The sequence below is a fragment of the Lycorma delicatula genome, chromosome 3 (genome assembly GCF_047948215.1).
Source record: "Lycorma delicatula isolate Av1 chromosome 3, ASM4794821v1, whole genome shotgun sequence".
In the NCBI taxonomy this organism is placed as follows: Eukaryota; Metazoa; Arthropoda; class Insecta; order Hemiptera; family Fulgoridae; genus Lycorma; species Lycorma delicatula.
Window position 1 is genome coordinate 26240743 of NC_134457.1, and position 21254 is coordinate 26261996.

General features: G+C 28.2%; 1 protein-coding gene across 1 annotated transcript in view; it reads right to left on the reverse strand.

The window, feature by feature from the left end:
* The window catches only part of LOC142321470 (synaptic vesicle membrane protein VAT-1 homolog-like), a 207369-nt gene that overhangs the window by 25592 nt on the left and 160523 nt on the right, over nucleotides 1–21254 (reverse strand). The window contains exons 2-4 of the mRNA XM_075359574.1: nucleotides 19583–19712; nucleotides 9947–10162; nucleotides 6631–6773 (exon numbers count right to left, since the gene is read on the reverse strand). Coding sequence (XP_075215689.1) covers nucleotides 6631–6773; nucleotides 9947–10162; nucleotides 19583–19712 — 489 coding nt within the window. The remainder of the gene's footprint in view (nucleotides 1–6630; nucleotides 6774–9946; nucleotides 10163–19582; nucleotides 19713–21254) is intronic.

Here is a 21254-nt window from a genome sequence, read left to right on the forward strand (position 1 = left end):
ACAAATATCATTACTAAAGATTTATTTTTTATTTTTATTTAATCCTAGAACTCTAGTGAACATGCATTTTATTTATCTAGTTCTAGTGCAGCTTAATCCTGGCCTCCTATTATTAAGTGTAGTTCGTAGCAATTAACTTAATATTCCAGGAAACACCTCATTTACATAAATATTGTTACACAATACAATAGTCTTACATTATAAGATTGAATTTTTTCCTCTTTAATATTATTATAAACTGAAAGAGGCTATGTTCACTATATACTAGAAAACACTTTATGGATTTTGGTGTATACTTTTTCCGACAATTAATTAATGTTTTATTTATGATAAATCTTTTTATATTTTAGTGATTGTTCTATAAGTGTATATTATATTTTTTATTACGGATTAATTAAATATAAATTGTGAAACTTTGGACATGTCCAGAAAATCCAATTCCAATAATTCAGGGATTCCTGTTGTTTTTTCTCATTTGAATTATTTTTGTTAATAAATTTTTACTGTGATGTCAATCTAAATTCTTTTAAATAGTTTAGACATACCAGCACAAACAAAATCAGACATGGAAAAATGCATTAGAAACTGATAATGTGAATATATGTACAGAAAGTATTAATGATGTGAGAATTTTTTGCTTACTGTGTTCATATAGTCAAGTGATTTATATATCCAAAAAATTTAATTTTTTAAGTCTATAAGTTTTTGATGAAATCAAACATAAATTGTTTTCAAAGAGCCCACATTTTTTTTCATTTAATATCCTTCACTATTTATGAAATAATTAATGTAAGAAGACAATTACAAAATGATTTGTATTTTTACTTCAATTTGAACAATTTGACATTCAGTACTTTTTTTATTTATTATGAATAACAATTTTTTTTTAAATACACCAAAAGTTTTTTTGAAAAGTCTACCAGTTGCAGAAGTTCATACAATAAAATGATTAAAAGCATAAATGTAGATGTTTACGCCATGCGTAAAGTTCCATTATTTTCAATGAATTCAAAGCTAGGGTTGGGAACTGTTGTTTGTTACAGGCATGTTAAATTTTACTATGTTTCGTATTTTGGGCTTGTCATTTGTACCTGTTTGATTATATGTTCTCGTGCTCGACACTTCTGGCACCGGCCAGACTGTCTGCTTCTGTCATCCTTAGTGACCACGTGTATTCATTTCTCGAATTATTTTTGGCTACCCTTTTCACACACCCGTTATTCATTCGTTCCCATACTAATACATGCACACATCTCTTGTTTTTTACACACTCTCTCCTGTCCACTACCTGGGTTTGGTTTCTTCCTCTTTTCTTTCACGCCATCTTTTCGGCAGAGTAGATCCAACATTCCTCCTGTACAGTCGCCTATGGCCATTCTCTCTCAAACTTTGTGACAATATTTTCATCGCATTCATACCAGCATAAACGTTGCGGTATTTCTCTATCGAAATATTCTCTAGCTCTACTCGGCAGTCTCGTAATTTCACCGATCTCAGTGTTTTATTTTGCCTCGTTTCTTCGTTAAGTTATTCTTCAAATTCTACATTACGTCTCTGTGGAAAGTGTTTCAATCACTACAAGCTGCCAATTCTATCGACGCCGAATCTTCTCGAGCTGCGGATTATTTTCATCAATGCAGAATCTCCTAACTCGTCGCTACATATCTGAGATGCTACGTATTATTCTACCACTAAACCACGTCACACCCCTGTATTCCTGATACACCAGTGCGGACTACGCCCAGGATTACTGTATGTATTCATTTACCTTCATTCACGAGTTCGTATCTTGATATTATTTGTGTGCTACAGGCAAGTTCAATTTTCATTATTTATTACGTTAAACAGTTATTTTATCATTAAAATTTGTGGAACATTCAGATCATCATACCTTATGCCTTTCGATTTCAAGTTTAGTTTAAAAAACCATTTATTCACTTAACTGCAATCATGATAGGTGGCTTACCTATTTTACATGTTTAATTATTACGATTTGTCATTGTAATTAACTCTATAATTTATTTTTGTAACTTGTTAATCGCCGAGATTAATTCTTTGCTACTAATGCACTGTATTCATAATACTTCTCGTAAATTAACCTAAAGCAAATTACTCCTGATGTGCAGGTATGTTTTAGGACTTTGTAATTTTTATATTTTCAAGAATGCTTATTTATCAAAATGAACTCTATTTATATTATTACTTATTTTAATCTGATTATATTGTAATTAACACCTTTATACTGAAATTATTGTAATTTATTTTTTCTAAGCTAATGACATCTGTTCATTGCTAATTTTCATATTACAGTATATGTTAGTAGTGCAACTGTTTTCCAGTTCCACTTTCTATTGATGTTATGTTTCAAGTATCTAATTTGAAAATAAGGTGTTTTATGTTTTCTTGTTTTCAGGTTTTGTTACATTGTGTATTTAAAAAATGTATATTCATGTATTTTCTCCTTTAACATCATTGTTCATGTGTTGATTCAGCTGATATTTTAAGTATCATTAAGTTATGTTAATTTCACAATTTCTTTTTATGTTTTAAGGTTATGTTTTTAACATAAGTTCATTTGTTTTATTTCCAATTAAAGTCCAATTTCTTTTGGCAAATACTAGCTGTGTGTTTTTTGTTAACTTTATCCAACAGTAGATGGGAACTGAATCCATAGTTGGCCAAAGAGAAGTTAACATGCGGGTCTTTACATTTAATTGACATATGGTAATTTTCATATTACTTAGTAATATAAAAATAAGATTAATAACAAAACTATCTAATTAACATGAGGCTTTAGAGATGTGTTTACACCCCAAATAATAAATCATTAAAAAAAGCAGAAATTTGTTAATTATTAAAAAGGTTTTTTTGTATTTTAGAATTTCATTGATGATTATTATATTGAATATAAACAAAAATAAATAAATAAAATCATTTCAAGACAATATTTTGATTTAGAGAGAATGAAGTAGAATAACAAATAATTTAGAGGGACCTGAGCATAGAAGGATAAGTATGTACAATAAGGAAATGTTCTCAATTAAAAAAAGGATTTAAAACTGTTTAGAATTGTTCTAAATTAGAAAAGATTGAGAAAGAAGAGTTGATAAAAACAATTAAAAGAATTTATAAAAAAGTATTGAATGTTTAATTAGGGGAGTTTTGAATGTTTTGGATGTTTCATAGTACAAAACATTAAAATTGAAAAAAAAACTGGGAAGAAAATGTAAAACCAGAGGGATTTTACAAAATTAAAGGGAGTAGAATAAAATAATAACGTGCCAGATGAATTCTGCATAAAACCTATTGAAATTTTTTATGTAAGTTACTTAAACTCAGTTCTGATAAATCTCAAGCTTTACAGCTCAATGATCATAAAAAGTGAAATATATAGAATCTAGATAATGGAAATTCTAGATCTGATTTATGAAGTTCTAGATTTGGTTTGGACTGGTTTGGAAAATTTGCACTAGAGAACTTAGAAAGGCAAATTGCTGATGTTTGAACAAGCAAAAACAGTGAGCAACATACACATATAAGAACCATACAATGTATGAGTTCAAGATATGAACAGATTGTCTGAGGTTTAGAAATATAATAGTTTTCATCAGATGGATTTTGAACCATCAATTAATTTTGATGCTAATGGTTTCTCAATATCTGGCTAACATTCTACTCCTGGGTTCTAATTAACAACAAATTCTGTTTTGATGATGTAAAATGCAGTATATTCATTACAGAAATACGAAAGATGAACCAAAAACCAAGAAAGCTGCACCAGATGCTGGATACTGTTGAAGTAGTACATTAACTACTCGAGTTCACCGCCCACGAAGTTGGAAATTTGCTTCCCAAAAGTATAGGCTGTAGGATGAAAAATAAAAGTTTTAGTAAAAAATAAAAATAAATAAAATGTTTTATATTCTTTGTAGCCACTTCATATATCTATGTTTTAATGAAAAATAAAGTACAGATCTATGACCTGTAATATTATTTCAAAATTTCTCAATTCTATAATTATTAAAAATATTTTTAGAAGTCCAGGAACTACATATTTATGAATTTGAATAAAAAATTTTACAAATATTCATACCACAAATCACAAAAATTACAACAGTATTTTTAAAAAATACAGTTACCATTTATAACTCTGAAATAAATATCTACTACTACAAAAACTAGGGGAAAAATTGAAAAAAATAACAATGTCTATTTGGCAATAATATCAACACTACTCTGTATGATTGTTTATTACTATTATCGTGTAGGTTAATTACACTGAAAACATAATTTTTGTTTCCTAACATGCGATACATGATTTTAATCCTTTTTTTATGCTGAAAATGAATAAGAACTCAGACAGAATCTTTCTATCACCCACCATTTATGAAAAATCTTTAAATTTTAATCAAAGGATTTTTTTTCATTTTTCAACTAGCATTTTTTTCATATAGTTAGCATTTTAAGCTCCTATACTGCATTTTGTTTGCTCATTTTTTATTGTTTAACTTTGTTAACATAATTTGTAAGCTAAAAATAAACAGTACTAGACAAAGAATTAACTCATATCATAGTCACATATTATGACACCATATCTAATACTGAAGAGTGAGCCTTCATGGACAAGATTAAACATGTCTGTGCAAATCAAAACATGTAACTGAAAACACAGCTGTGTTGTTTGTATCAAGCACTGGATTTATGAATGAATTAATTTTGTTCAGTCTTATTGCTGTCTTAAGTTTGTTAACATTGTAATGTCGTAATGCCTTGAAATTGTGTAAATGATGTGGATGCCTTTTGTTATATATGTGGTGAGTTTACTGTAAAATCAAATAGTAAAAAACATTACACCTTTAATTAAAAAAGCATATAGTTTGTACTTTCAGTGTAAAATTGGTGATCAGGATAAGATGTGGGCTCCTCATATAATATTCACTAATTGTTCTGCATATTTAAGAGGATGGCTGAAAGGTACACAGAAGGCTTTGCCATTTGGTGTACCTATGGTTTGGTGTGAACCAAAGGATCATGTAACTGATTGTTACTTTTGTTCAGCAAGTGTGTGGAATTTCTAAACAATCTAAACATACTGTAAAATATCCTTCATTGCAATCTAACAATCACGCCTGTATCTCACAGTGAAATTATTCCAGTTCCTGAGCCACCTTTGAATGTATGTTTCGAAAGCAGTGACAAAGAATCAGACAGTACTGTAGACGACAACAATGATTTTGATTTTGAATTATCTTCCAATAAACCACATCTTATATCACATTTAAGTAAAGTTGGATTTACTTTTTAAAAAAAATACAAACATTTCGAGCTTTTGAAGCTGACAAAAAGAACTTTCTCAGTACTTTATTGATGAAAATAATTTGATTTATTGCACAAATATTGATGAGCTTATGTTGCACTTAGGGCAAGTTCATAAACCTGAGGACTGGCACAGTCCATAGCTGGAACATATGTGGCGATTTGAAAGTTATAGCTATTTTGTTAGGCATGCAGTTAGGCTATAATAAGTACATGTGTTTTTTTTTTGCAAATGGGAGAGCCAAGCTAGGGCTAAACATTATGTTACCAGAGTGAAAGAAACGAGACAGCTTAACTCCAAATGGGAAAAATATTATTTATAAGCCCTTAGTTGAACCCAAAAAATATTTTTACACCCTCTCCATATCAAGCTAGGACTGATGGAAAATTTTGTAAAAGCAATGAAGAAGGATAGTCCCAGATTTTTGTACATCAGGCAGAAATTTCCAAATGTAAGTGAAGGAAAAATTAAAGAAGGAATAATTGTTGGTCCTCAAATAAGAGAGTTGGTAAAAAATTATGTATTTAACTCAATTAATGTAAAAAGTGCAGCTTGGGCTTCATTTAAAGACGTTTGCAAAACTTTTCTTGACAAACAAAAATCTGACAATTACCATGGTATTGTTAATCAGTTCTTACTTTACACAAAGCTATGGGATGTAATATGTTCTTTGAAAATACATTTTCTCCACTCACATCTGGATTTTTTCCTGGACAACCTCGGAGACGTAAGTGACAAACACGTGAACGTTTCCTCCACCAAGACATTTAGGTGATGAAAAGCCGCTATAAAGAGAATTTGAATACTAACATCATGGTAACTGATTACTGGTAGACATTAATTCGGGATGTGCCTAAGGCTATTTATAAAAGAAAAGCATCAGCGAACCATTTTAACACAGGTATGGCCATTGAAAATTATAAATTATACAGATTTTAACTATATTTTCCCTTAATTTTTTTTAAACTGTAATTTATTTAAAACAAAGGGTGATAGAAAAATTGTACTTACAGATCTATAATGTATGCAAAAAAGCAATTCAAGAAATGGTATCACACTTAGAAAAATATAAAAAATTTTTTTGTCTATCAGTGACAAAAAAAATTTTTGTCACTGCATAATATTTCGACTAAAAAAAATATCAAAAAATGAAAGCTTTCTTCTATAATTAACAGTCTTCCAAATAGCATATGATTGATAAATTATTTTTAAAAATTTCCTAAACAAGTTGTAATAAAAATAATTAAATTAGTTTTCCAAAACTGTTAACAATTCAAAATAGAAAATATTTTCCAAGATGAATAAAAACATACTTTCGAACTTCAGCACTATAATCAGTTCCACGTTCAATTAAATGGTCCACTGAATCTTTAATAGTTTCATGTTTTCCTTTTGAAGCAATACCAATGACTGTTACATTATCAACAGTTTTACATAATTGTGCAACAGCTTGGCCCTACAACAAACAATAAATAGAGACAAAATTACTTCGCACATTAATAATCACTAACAGTATCTGAATATCCAACTTAAAATTAATTTTTAATCTACTTTAAAGGAATCAACAAAAAGAAAAATTGTAGCTAAACAAAAATATTAGCAGCTTTCTTGTTCACAACAAGATTAGAAAAAAAGACATCACTGACACATCCGTCAAAACAGTTAAGTGAAACGTTAAAAAGAGAAAAAGACTAATTATTGACAAAAAACAATCTGTTTTCTTAAAATAACTCTTACAAGTATTCATCTTAATCACACAAAATTAACCATTGACAAGATATTAAATAAACTGTCAAGTTTTGGTGACAATTGAGAAAAACTTAAGATTATAAATTATTTTACATGTAAAAAATGAATGTCAAGTGTGGTAAGTAAAATAATTTTTACATAATTAAGAAGTTATTAATTTTTCAACACTGTCTGTCATGGGCAAGAAAATCATTGTCTACTTAAATAAATGAACAAGAATAAACATAATTGAATTTAAGAAAAAAGACTACAGATTGCCAAAAGACTTAGTTAAAACTGAAAAGTTACGCATTTCGTAAAACAGACTGCTTTGAGAGCTGTTAATATTATCACTTATAAGCTGAAATAGCTATTTCAGTTTACAAGTGATAGTATTAAAGACAGAACTATAACAAAACAGAATCCTCCAGTGGGATTCTGTCTTGTTATAGTTTGTTACTTTTAACTACATTTGATTCAGTTAATTGTATAACTGGGATTCAACTAAATGCAGTAACTCAGAAATAAGCCACTGGACTCTGGAGAAGATTGATGCAGAATTGTAATTGGGTTTAGATCCAATTAGGATACAGTATAATAAAAAAAAGTAGAAAATGAATAATTAGAAATGTACAAATTTCTATTCAGAGCAAACTTTAGCAACCATCTATACACAGTGCCTTTCTTTGTGTGTAGTGTGTAGTTATATCATTCAATACAACCACACATTAAAGTCTGGCTTAATTATTGCACTATATAACTATTAGACATACAGCATTTCTAGGTTCTTTTTGAAGTAAAAAATACTACTTTAAAAGCATCCATTTTTAATGGAAAAATTTCTCAGGTTAACAGATTACATATATATCAATGACATGTTTTAAGAATCAAAATACAACCACAGTTAACATTGTAATGGTTTCTTTTGGTCATTCAAGGCTAACTGCGTAATGACTTATTTTATAAATTTGTAACATAGTAATTTACATAACCCTTTTGAAGTGAATATAGATTTCTTAAATCTATATCAAAATCTCTCAAATCAAACTTTTTTAAAGTATTGCTGTGAACCAATTAGATTTTTCTTTTTCACATATGAAATGAAAAATTAAACTAAAGACAATATGTTAATACTTTTATAGTCACAATCCACGAGAACTGCATACAAGCCAACATAAAGTCAAGGTGAAATTTATAATTATAGATTATTAATATTATTTTAAGATTAATAACTATAACTCTTCTGTGATCCTGCATGATCCCAGTTTGAATCCAGTTACCATCACAGTTTAGTTATGTAGGTTCAATTAATAACAATATCATATGAATGGTCAGCTTGAATGTTGAACGACCAACAGCAGAACTATAATTTAAATTTAAGGCTTATTGTAAAGCAGTATAATCCTGGTAAACTTATTTACCAAGTTACTAGACTAATCTAAATAAATAAAGAGTAATAAATAATACTTTCTAGGATAGAAGAAAAATATCTAATTGCTACAACATTTACCAAGAACTACTGAACCTTAGTACGCAAACTAATCTGTCTGATGAACAAACACTTGTGTTTTGAATATTAATTAATAGATACAAAGACAATCCCTGGACACCAATCCTTATTTGATTAATCTGTAATAACACCTGCTTTGAATATCATAAAATTTATCATCATTATAACTTTGTCTTTTCAACCAATCAAGAAAAAAGAAACATTAAATAATCAAAGTCAAGTTTTAAAGAAAACATTTTACTTTCTAAATTTATTTTTAAATCTCTATGATTAGATAACAGAGCTCATTTAACACACATCAACTAAAAATAGTTATTCATTAAATAATATAACACTCATAAAAAAAAGGCATTTAAACAGTTTTAAATGTTCAAAATATTCCAATGAAATTTACTGATTATACATCAACTACCGTTAGATAATCATAACATTTAAAGTGATGTGACTACATTTGCACAGGATAGTTTTGTTCCTAGATTTATTCAATTCTTGTCCGATTTCTTCTGAATTCTTTAGGTTAAATACTGTCCTTCTAAATACAACTGTATTACTTAAAAAATAAATGTACGTATAATGTATAATGATAACAAATCTGCAATCAGGATGTTTAGAGGGACGCAGAGAAGTTTTCTATAATCAAAGATGATGATGAAAGTAATTATTACCAAACAACTTTGTTAATATATCTTAGAACCCAACATCAATCTGTTTTAGACATTTTTAAAATCATATCTTAAAGATTATTAGCAGTGAGAGAGATCAGTAGAGAATATACCGACTAGTGACAAGTAACATTAATGTAATACTAAATAAATATACATCAATTCAATTTTTGGAAGTTTTATAAATATTAACATTGTTTTGTAAAATAACCACTTTCTTCTATATTAGAACGTGTGCTCATAATGAGATCTAATTAACACTTAAAAACATCTGAATTTTTTTGCTCTGAAAAATACTTTTAATTTAAAACAAAATGATTTATTAAAAAATTCTGAATCTGAAAAAGAACGACTAATATAGATAAATAAGATTTCTGGATGGACTGTACTAAAAATATATTTGGTAAATTTCATAACACATGTTACAATTCTTCATAAGTAAATCACAAGAAAGCAGTTCATCTTGTCCGGATCAGCTGACATTCCTAACCGGTGCCTCGATTTTAATCCCTTTCTGCTAAAATAAACTTACAACATATGCTTACGAATCCAGATGAAAACAGTCAGTTACTTTATTCAGATTTGAACCTGGGCCCTACCTAGATGTATATAAATGTCTGTAACAATTACTTTTTTCTGTGATTAAACAGTATTACATAATACAATAAATAATAACAAAAAATTCAATACATTTAATAAAATATAATTTTTTTAGAATATAAACCATACCACTCCACCACCAGCAGAATGAAGAAGTACAGTCTTTCCAGGAGAAAGACTACCAAGATCAAATACAAGTATATGTGCAACCACAAAGTTTGTAGTTATAGCTACAGCGTCTGTGAATGAGATTTCAGAAGGAAGAGGGAAAACATATTGTTGAGGAACGGTAATCAATTCAGCCCAGGCACCATATTCTGGGAGGACTACCACCCTATCACCAACCTGAAACAATAAAATAAAAAAGTAAATATAAAGTGAATCTAATACAAGAAAAACTTTATTATTTAATAGTTCTTTCATGTTTTTTTCATAAATAAGAAGTTAAATCTCAAACTGCAGTTTATTAATTATTTTTTCTCTCTGAGGAATAGTAAATACCTTCTACATCAATATGCAGTTTTGAAGGTGCATCAAGCAATTAATACAAAAAATCTAAGAGACTTCAAAAATAACTATAACAAAAGAATGATATTTAAATTATCATACTTACACATTATAAGCTAATACGTGATAATGTTTTTAGAAAATACATGACAGATTTTTCACATCAACTGATAATTTATTATGAAAATATCATCTATTTGATATTAAATGTGAATTATTCCACGATAAGATTTTTAAAAATAGTTTATAGATCTGCTCCCTCATGTTATAATTACTTGTTTTTAATTCTTGAATCAAGCCACTTGATAACTATATATTAATTGTTAATATTATTTATATCTTGTAAATGAGTTTAGATGACCAGTATCTACATTGTTCATTTTCATTTGCCTAAAAAGTACAGCTAAAGAAAAATTACATTTCTAATGAATATTCGATGGTCAATTAATGAATGTTTCTGAGAGAAGGAACTGGTTACTCCCTAAATACCTTGGTCAATGATACCTACTGTTATACAGATTTTGAGTGTTAGATTATGAAACACATCAAAAGTGATAATAATCAAATCAGAGTCTTTGGTTAAGCTAATACAAACATACATGTGATATAAGGCAGATTTCATTAAGTGAGATTTTAAATATTTAAAGAAAAAACAGATCTAATAACCAAATCTAATAATAACTGTATATACATGTACATGGTGTTATAGAATGCAATATACAGTAATCTAAAGTAAAACAGGCTTTAGGGAAAAGAGCAAACTACACAAGTTCACAGGTGCCCTGATTTTTTTCTACTACATAAAAAATGTTTATATATTTATTGAAATTATATAATACAACAATAAAAAATTGTCTTCAAATTGAGTAATTAAAAGAAAAATAAAGAAAACATTTTTTTTGTATTACAATCACCTTTGTACACACAATCTCCAATCACATTCAGGCAGTTAACATATCATGACACCTATGCAGAAAAAGAAAAGAAAAGAAAGAAAGAAAGAGTTCTGCCACTAAGGTAACCTACCAGCTGCTCATGAACCCCGTCCATCAGTTCCTAATAGGTTTCAAAGCTTTGGCTAATTAGCTACACCTTCATTTAATAAAGAGATAGCATTCATTAAGCCCCATATCTGAATAGTAGAGGGATGGTAAAAAATCTCCTAATTGAAATTCTCAAGCAAAGTGTTTGTATGATATATAGAGTGGAGCTAGCCACATATTTTCATACAGAAAAATGACCTCCTTTATGAGCATCCTGCACTGTCTTGTTTAGGATCTATTCCAAACTTTCTTCTATGTTTTATCACAAGCTTTTGTGATATTTTGATTCAAGGTTTTATGAATTTTTTTAGAAAAATTTCCTTCAGCCTCTTTTAAAACTACACTGTTTTCACTGCAATTATCATTTTTCAGTTTCATGTCACTTGAATGAATCTTTTTGGCTTGTTAGAATTAGTGACAATTCAAAAATTCACAAACTGTAGTAAAAGCATTGATACCTAAAACATGGTTTAATTTTAAATGGAACTCAGTTGCATTCTATCTAGCACAACAGAAAAATAAAAGAACATACAAATAAAAGAATAATTTTTAATTAAATTATGCTGTAACAAGAATATTTATTAGTAATTAAATATATTTTCCATAACTTTGTAATTATACTTGAAATGTGGGAGGCTAAAATTTGTTTTGTATAAGCAGAGAATTAGAGTGGATTGTACTAGCTGTATTATAATAAGGTTTTAACACATTTTTAACAGAACATTTAACAACAGGTAATATCAACAAGCAATTCAATAAATTACCTTAAAAAACGTTTTTACACATAAATGAATTACAGATATAGAGAGACATTTAAACTCTACTTCCATTGCACCTTATACTACATTATTTTCCAAAATATAGTTCATTTTTTTTGTAAGGAACTAAACCATCATCATTAAAATTGTTAATTCCTGAAGGCATTTATACAACGTATAGGGGCTAATGCCCTAGAATGGGCTCCAGTAACCCGGTTCTATGTTTTGCATCATTAACTTCTAATAATAAATCTATTCAAGTATAGGGAACCTGCAAGCAATACCATAACACACCAGTAGTTTAAACACGCCAAACTGTGTGCTTTGACTGTTGTAGTGTCCCGATTACAGAATTAATGTGGCTGTTACACACACCACTGACTTCCAAAAAAAAAAAAACAATAATAGAACACAAACACTTTCTTTGATTCATAAACTAGAAACTTCACTCCTTAACTAATTAATGTTAACATCAATCTATTTATCTGACATACGTAAACATTCTGACCTAAATTTGAAATAACATAATTTATTCTTTCATCTTTTTTACAGCTTTAGGAAGAAAGAACATCTTTTCACAAATAACTGATAATGTGTTTTATCATTTATTTATATAAACAAACACCCAAAACATACACAGAAATTTGCATACTTATACACACGCATGCACAAAATAAACTAAAAACATAAGTTTTCAGCAGCTTCCAACTGAAGTAACAAAAGCGTTTTTTTAATATATTAACTATTTTTTCATAATACATATATACAATTAACAATAACAAATAGTATGTATCAGCAATTTAATCTGTTTCACCAGCAAAATGTAAAAATCTATAATTAAATTGAATGAAATGAAATACTGTCTGAGGAAGAATAGGATAACTGTAGACATCTGAGAGATAGGATAGAACTCTATACAAAAATTAAACAAATTAAAAATTTTACTAAACATTTAGACAAAAAGAAAGACAAATGAAAGGAACAAAAATTGAAATTTTACTTAACAGATTGTTCAGAAAACAATCTACAGTTTTAAAGTATCACATTAAATTTAAAAGATTGGTTATAAAAGAACTGAAAAAATTTTGTAAATTGGTTACATAATGTTTTGGTGTTATTTCATTTTTACAATTTAGTAAATTTATTCAAATATTAATAAAAGATGTCGTTATGAAACCAAAAGACAACTAACTATCTGGGTCTTGAATAAGATTCTAAAACAGTAAATTGTATCTTATAAACCGATAATTCTATCCGATCTTAAATACCAAAATATTATAGCATATCATATCAAAACAGTTACAAAAAATAAAGACTATTAAATAAGGACAAATGTCAACAATCACAGCCATAAACATGTAGAAGTATAATAAGGATGAACAATAAAGGAATACATTGATAATGACTGATTTATAAAATAAAGTTTTATAAGATACAAAAAATAATGTATAGAGGTGGTTGAAATGAGATAGCTGAATGAAACAAATATGGCATAAAAGAACATTTTATTTGCAATTAAAACTTAAATTATTTTTTCACATTATCATTATCTACAGCTAGACATTCTCCCAATGGTGAACAAGTTTTCTCATTCCAACAATGTAGAATCTGGCAGTCATTCTTTGATCCACAACTTCATTGCATTCTTCAGTTCATCATCCACAGTGAAATTAATAAACTTAATACAATTCACATCTGAAGATTTAGATATGTTTTGGCTTGCTCATCAAAGTAAATATGGAAATTTAGTCAAAGAAGCATTGAAAATATTAATCTCTTTCACCACATCTTACTTCTGAGAAAGGGTTTTCATCTATGATTGTGTTAAACACTAAATATAAGAATCGTCTTTTTCACTTGAAAACAATTTGCTTCTTTTTGTGTTCCTAACATAGAAACAAGTATAGAGGAACTTTTAAATGAAAAACAAACACATCAATCTGCACTTATAAATGTAAGTAAAATATTTGTAATAAATGATCTTTTTTCACATAAAATGATTTCATTATTGTTTAAGTGTAAAGTTGTACACTAATTTCACGACCCTTTCATATCACCCCGACCACCAAGTTGAGAAATGCTGGGAAATGAAATTACAAGATGGCAGCACCTCCAGCATGCCTTATACTTCAGGTGCAACTAATTTATACATCAGGAATATATACGTAATGACAGTTTTGAAATGATGATTTACTGATGGCATTTTTAAATAAGGTTCTTTTTTAACATACGAGAATAAACAAATAAATAACATATCTGTTATATATCAAATATTAGTTATAATACAGGAGTATTACTTAAAAGAAGTAAAAAGACTGGATAAAATATTGCTCTTGGCCTCTTACATCTAAGGGTTGCTGAGCTTTGTGACAGTTGAGTGCTGGTTTATTAAATTTCAAGCCAAGCTTTCTATAACAAGTGCAAATAGACTCCTATAAATGTATAAAGTAAACGAGTACATGTAAAATGAAAAATGAAGAAGTAATGAGAAGTGAGAACAAGAATAGAAAAGCTTGATCAGAACAATTTAAAATAGGAAAGTAAGAACCAAGCTAAGGGATATCATAAGAGGAAGAGGTTTAATTAAAGCAGCTAGGAAAGCCAAAAAAGGTGGGAAAAAAGCCAGTTGTAAAAATGGTAGATAATTAAAATTAAGCAGAAACTTAAAAGTTCAGTTAGAAGTAGAGGAGAATTAAAATAGAATTTGGTTCCATCTTTGGTTATTATGGAGGAGAATAAAGATATTTCTTATTAAGTGAAGCATTAATTGTCCTTGAAGTGGTGTTATTGTGTGAACAGGAGATAGAATCTCTATAAGTTTAGATGCGATAAAAACCTTAGAGCTAGATCTGTTGTTTTGTAATTAAACCTAGTATTACAAATAGTTTAATATACTACTCAACCAAGAGAAACGTTTAGCTACCTATTCCTTTAATAAACACAGATCCAAATTAGAACATCACATCCAATTTAGAAGGTGTGAGCATTTAACTAACGCAGCAGATCAAAATAAAGATAGATATTCAAAGAGGTTTTCAAATCTAGAATGTGAAGGATAAACATTAGGAAAACGTAATACATTTTATTTCTGTTTTTCTGTTCTCATAATAGATTTGAAAATACATTTTTTTAAAAATTAAGAGTTATCAATTTTCCTAAAAGTTTAATAAAAATGTTTTTCATTAAATTTTTTATAAACCCCGCCAATGGTTTTATAAAATAAAATCACTACCCTGAAAAAGTTTATATAACATTAACTAAATCTTATAAAAAAAATTCTTTAAAAAGTAACTAAAAGCATTTTTACGTAATTGTTAATTAAATTAAATCTAACTTGTAATGATTTCTACAATAAAAATAACATTTTATCCTTATTGTTAAGACTCCAAAACACTAAACACTGTAACATTACTAAACTGAGAGAAAAAGAAAAATCAACGAGGAAAGCCATTAACTACAAAGCAGTGAGGAGTGTTCTAACTCTAAGTGGGTAATCAGTAATGGGAAAGGATAAAATTCATGAAAGCAAGGAAGAAGAAAAAGCTCCAACTAACCCACTCTGATTGTAGTTCAATCTATCCTTTCTCTCCCCGATTGAATGGATTTGTAAGTACAAAGAAGCTACACATATAAGTGTGCATGTTTTTTATATAAGTGTGTGTACAGAAAGTAAATTATAAAATAATAAATAAAAAAGAGCTAAAGATCAAACAAAAGGGTTTAATGCTTACAGAAATGGGTTCAACATAATTAATTTTGAATTAAATCAGTCAAGGTTAGAAAGAAATAAGAGTATTTTAATTGTAACAAGTAAAATTACCACTTTTATAAATAATCGTTAATTACAATATTTTTAATGTAATGTTGAATAAAAAAAAATACAGATAACTTTTTTTGTTAAATACAAAGAATCTTGTAAAGAAAATGTAAATATTGTAAAGCAATACAAAATCTAAAACTATAAGGTCAAATTAATAAATTAACTTTTGCTTATATTGTATTTCAAGAAGGGTTTAGAAGCCCAAAATACCATCATTGTGGTGTTTTCTTCACCACCGAAGAAAACAAAGAGTACCCATATAGATCTATTGGCCTTCCATCAGTTCATACCAAGGATGCACTGGATCGAGATATCTCCAAAGTCTTAGCAGAGTCTGATCTACAACTACAGAATCCAAAACAGGCAAAAAAGAGATAAAGTATAATGAAAAAACAGTAGGGAAAGTTTAGCACCATTTAATATTATTCTTCTTGGGATCATGTAATTATAATTCACCTAATGTTTTGTCATCGGAAGTTTTGTGCATTAGAATATTTAAAAAAATCATTTATCACACCTGAACTTATGTTATCCTATATCTGTAGCCTAACCTCCTACATTACTTAAAATTATTAACCTATATTAATGTATATATTTGAAAACCACGATCTGAAATATTTTTTTTATATGACCATTTACTCTATCTACAAGAAAATTATACCATTTAAAAAGGCTTTTCAAGAAAAAATGAAGAGAATTAGATTAAATTTTTAAACTTTAGTTTGATGTTAAGATACAATACACAGTGATGACTTGTACAGGCAAACTGCTTAACTTACAGTATTGAAGTCCTCTTATGTTATAAATGTTCTATTTTCACTACAAAATGAGTCTTTATTGTATCAAATTCAGTTTATGATATATCTTGCCAGACAGCAAAGTGCATACTGAAGTTGACTGTTGGGTTAATCACAGATTAGATCAGTGCTATGTCATAGGACTTAGTTTCTCTTGTGATTTGTATCTGTGAAACTTTTCAGTCCTATATATGTATATATATATTTAAAAACAGTACTCTTCAATATTTTATATATATTTGAAAAGAATATTTTTCAATACTATATATTTAAAATCAATATTTATCAATCCTAATTTGCTTTTATCATTTTTGCATATTAATAAAAAATATACTAAGAGTTCCTGGTTGTTAAAAGCAGATGAACTAACTGTTCAGCTTTTTAATCATGTTAAACTCCTAGAATAAGCCAGTATCACATTTTTTTTGTTTCTTTTCCTCTGCTGTATTTGAAGTTCTGTTTTGTCTTTTCATTCAATTTATTAAAATTACTTTATTTTTAAATAAATTAGAATCTAACAGAATTTTTTTCTTTCTTTCTTTCTTTCCTTATAATACTACTGTACTTAAGAATTCAGCCAACAATTGTTTATTTCCATTTCAAAATACAGATTTTATTTATTTCCTTAGTTATATTTATTTTTTAAGTAATGGATAAAAAATAATGTACACCTTTATTTAAGAACCTAATTTATTTTCTGATGTGTGAGGTCTGTTCAAAAAATAACCAAACATTTTAAATTACACGCTAATGGAGATTTTAGTGACACAGTTGGCAGTATTGTGTTTCGCATAGCCCCACATTTTCATTTTCTGTAACCACATTTTCTTGGATTGTTGATATCTCATTGAGTTTTCATGTTATAGTTATTTGAGGACAACGTGTTTGAGGGAAGAGTTAGTAGCGATTTTTGTAATGTGCGTTATTCAAGAGCAACGGTACAACGTACAATTTTGCATGAAACTAGACAGTTTTGTTTCAAAACTTTTCAAGTTTTGAAACAAGCCTATGAAGAAGATGCTCTGGGGTCATACGCAATGCTACAAATGGTTTTCACGATTTAAAAGTGATCATCAGTCAATTGAAGATGACCTTCGACCAAGGCCTTCAACTTCAGCTTATGACACATACATTCAGAAAATCAATGATCTGGTGCATGCAAATCGCTGAGTGACTGTCAGAGAACTTGCAGAAAGGGTTAGAATCTCAACTGCATTGTGCCATGACATTTTGACTGAAAAATTGAACATGCATCGAGTTGCAGCAAAGGTTTTTCTCGTTTGATGACCAAACAGCAGAAGAACATAGAGTGGACAATTGCCGGCAACTCCTTGAACAAGCCGATGACGATGAAACATTCATGTAAAGGATCATATTGGGATGAAAGCTGGGTTTATGCTTTTTTGGGATGAAAGCTGGGATGAAAGCAGAGACAAAGTTCAATCATCAAAAAATCGCTACTAACGCTTTAACATGTTGCATTCGAACAACAACACAAAAACTAAAAGAGATACCAACAACACAAGAACGTGGTTACAGAGGAGGTTATGTGAAACAAAATGCTGGCAACCGCATGCCACTAAATATCTCTATTGGTGCATAATTAAATAAGTTCAGTTATTTTTTGAACAGACCTCGTTTGTAGAATAGATACCCAAATGATTCTACTTTAAATCCCTTTTTAATGTTATTTGCATTTTCAATTTTGCAATAAAAACAGATAAGGTATATAATAGTCTTAATTAAACACAAATCTAGAATCATTAAAATGTTATATTCCTATATCTAAAATCATTAATTGGTAGATATGTAATTTAAAAAATTCAAAGCATTGTATCTTTCAACAGGATTTAAATAATGAATTATTACAAAATGATGTAATTTTTACAATCATGTAATGATGACATTTGATATTTATATATCCAAACCTGATGAAATTATGCATCTGGGTTGGAAGACAAAGAGCATGTTCACATATAGTAACAATCTAATTATAGTGTATGAAAATAAAAACGCTAAATTTAGTTGTTTGATATGTAACATATGTTACTCAGCAAAGCTTTAAAGTGGTGTGGAAAGAGAAATGCACTTATAAAAATAAAAGCCTGATTTTAAAATTCAGGAGCAAGTATACCATTTTATAGGAAATTAATTAAATGCCTGAAACATAAAATAAGGGTGAACATTTTTACACAATTACTTTTAGGAGATGAAGAATTAGAGATAGATAAAAGATTTTCAATAAAAATTCCATTAGCAACAGCATCATTTGAAATAACTACTACCTTTTGTGCAAGAAACCAGAGCAGAACACTTCACCGTCTAAATTGTCACTAAAATTCTCCAAATCTATAGGGATATTGTATAATATAACAAAAAATTCTCCAATGGGAGATGCCATTTTCAAAATATTCATAATAGTGCAAGATGAATGTAAAGGGTCTTTCATTTTTCATTATTAGAGATGTTAGTGAAGGCAAACCAGTAATTATAACAAGAATTCTTTTAATTAAGATGAATAATTATACCAAGAATTCTTTTTATTATGAGGAATTCCTTCCTAAATTTCATCCAGTTTAAAAGAATGCAATTTCCAGTAAATGCAGCATTTTCTGTAAGAATAAATAAATTTCAGAGACAGACCCTTTAAGTTGTTGGGGTAGATTTGGAAAGAAATGTTCTTCTCATGGGCCAATGTATGTAGCATTATCAAAAACGGAGAATCCATCAAGCCATATTTATTATCCTAAACTTCAAACTGGGAATGTAATTTTCAAAGAGATTTTGACAATAAAAAAATTTAATAATAGAGTAATAAATCTGATAGATTTAATACTTACTTTGACTTTGTCAATGTTTTCACGAACTTGCTCTACTTCTCCAGCACATTCAAAGCCCAAAACGAATGGCGTCTTAGGTAAACCATCCAGTGCACCTTGGCGCCCCATTAGGTCTTGGAAGTTTAACCCACTAAAACAAAATAATAATAATAAATATTAAATGAAAGTGAAACAATCCAATAAACAAAAAGAGTTCATTAATATTAAATAAATAAGCAATACATTTAACAAAAAAATGTAATAACAAAGTTAGTATTAAAAAAAAAAAAACAATTATTAATTCATTTTTACTTTTACCTGGAATATATTTCGCTAGTATCAAGCATTACAATTAAAAAAATGTTTAATTATCAACATGATGTACAACCTAAATATCAAAAATTTATGCAATTATGAAAAAAATGAATATGAGGAGTATATATATCTGATACTAAACATGAAGATTACAAAGATGTTTTTTTTTTTTTTAATGCGATTGTGGATATACTTATAACATAGCATTTATATTTATAAAAATTGCTATCCTACCCACAGCAATCAAAAACTTCAAAGAGATGAAGAATGCTGTTTATATTTTTTGAAAATTGAAAAAGTAAACAATATAATCACCAAAAAAAAGAAGATAATTCAGAAGCAAAGTACTAGGGATGAGTATATAAAAAGTACACTTAAGAGAAAGTCTGAATTAAATAAACAATCAACAAAATTTGTTCCAAACAACAAAAGAAAGTTGAAGAGCCCATACCTGTTTGCTGATTACATCAGTGCACCTCTCTAAAGTTACCCATATTTTGTAAAACAGCCAGTATAAAAGATTAATGAGGTTCAAATTAAGAGCTTGCACCAAGATTTAACACCATTAGGAACATGTTATTTGAAATTTTAGATAATTATTAGCATTTTATAATTAATAATAAATCACTACTAATAAAATATTTTATTAAATGATTTTTAAATAAATCACTAATCAATTTAATATTTTTATCTCAAATAAAAATATTAAACTGATTAAAACAAATAATTCAAGAAATGTCAGTATAATTCACTACCTAACAGTATATATTATATTATATACCAATTAAAATTATGTACACCACATAAAAAATAGTATATTTTGATACATAGAACTTTGAACAATTCTATGTTTGTTCCATATGAGACTAAATATATCAAAACTTCAACCTTTACAAAAAAAAAGAAAAAACTGAAAATGTGACACCAAGAAGGAATAAGGGTAAGATTACATGATTGACAATTTAAATTACTACAATATTTCAAAGACCAAAATAATATTAAATGTTACTTCACACATATGATATGAATTTGTAAGGTGTTCACGGTTCACACAAATCTAATTCTAGTAGATGCTTATACATCAGCTACAAATTGACTATAAAAGTTAGCATAAAACAGATATCAGGAAACACCATGAGTCACTTCCTTTATATTGTTTTCAAGTAATTTGTATAATAGACAAATTTAGAAACAGCACTGTTGAAGTTCACTTACTCATTTAAAAAGATATAGGTAAAAATAGCCTGGTTTGTAAATGATGTATAGTAAGTTTAACAAGCATTATTTACTTTCAAAAGTGATTTAAATGTTCCATCAAAAACTTGTAAATAATTACTTGAAAAATTACCTTTTCTAACAATAGAGAAAATGTTTTCAC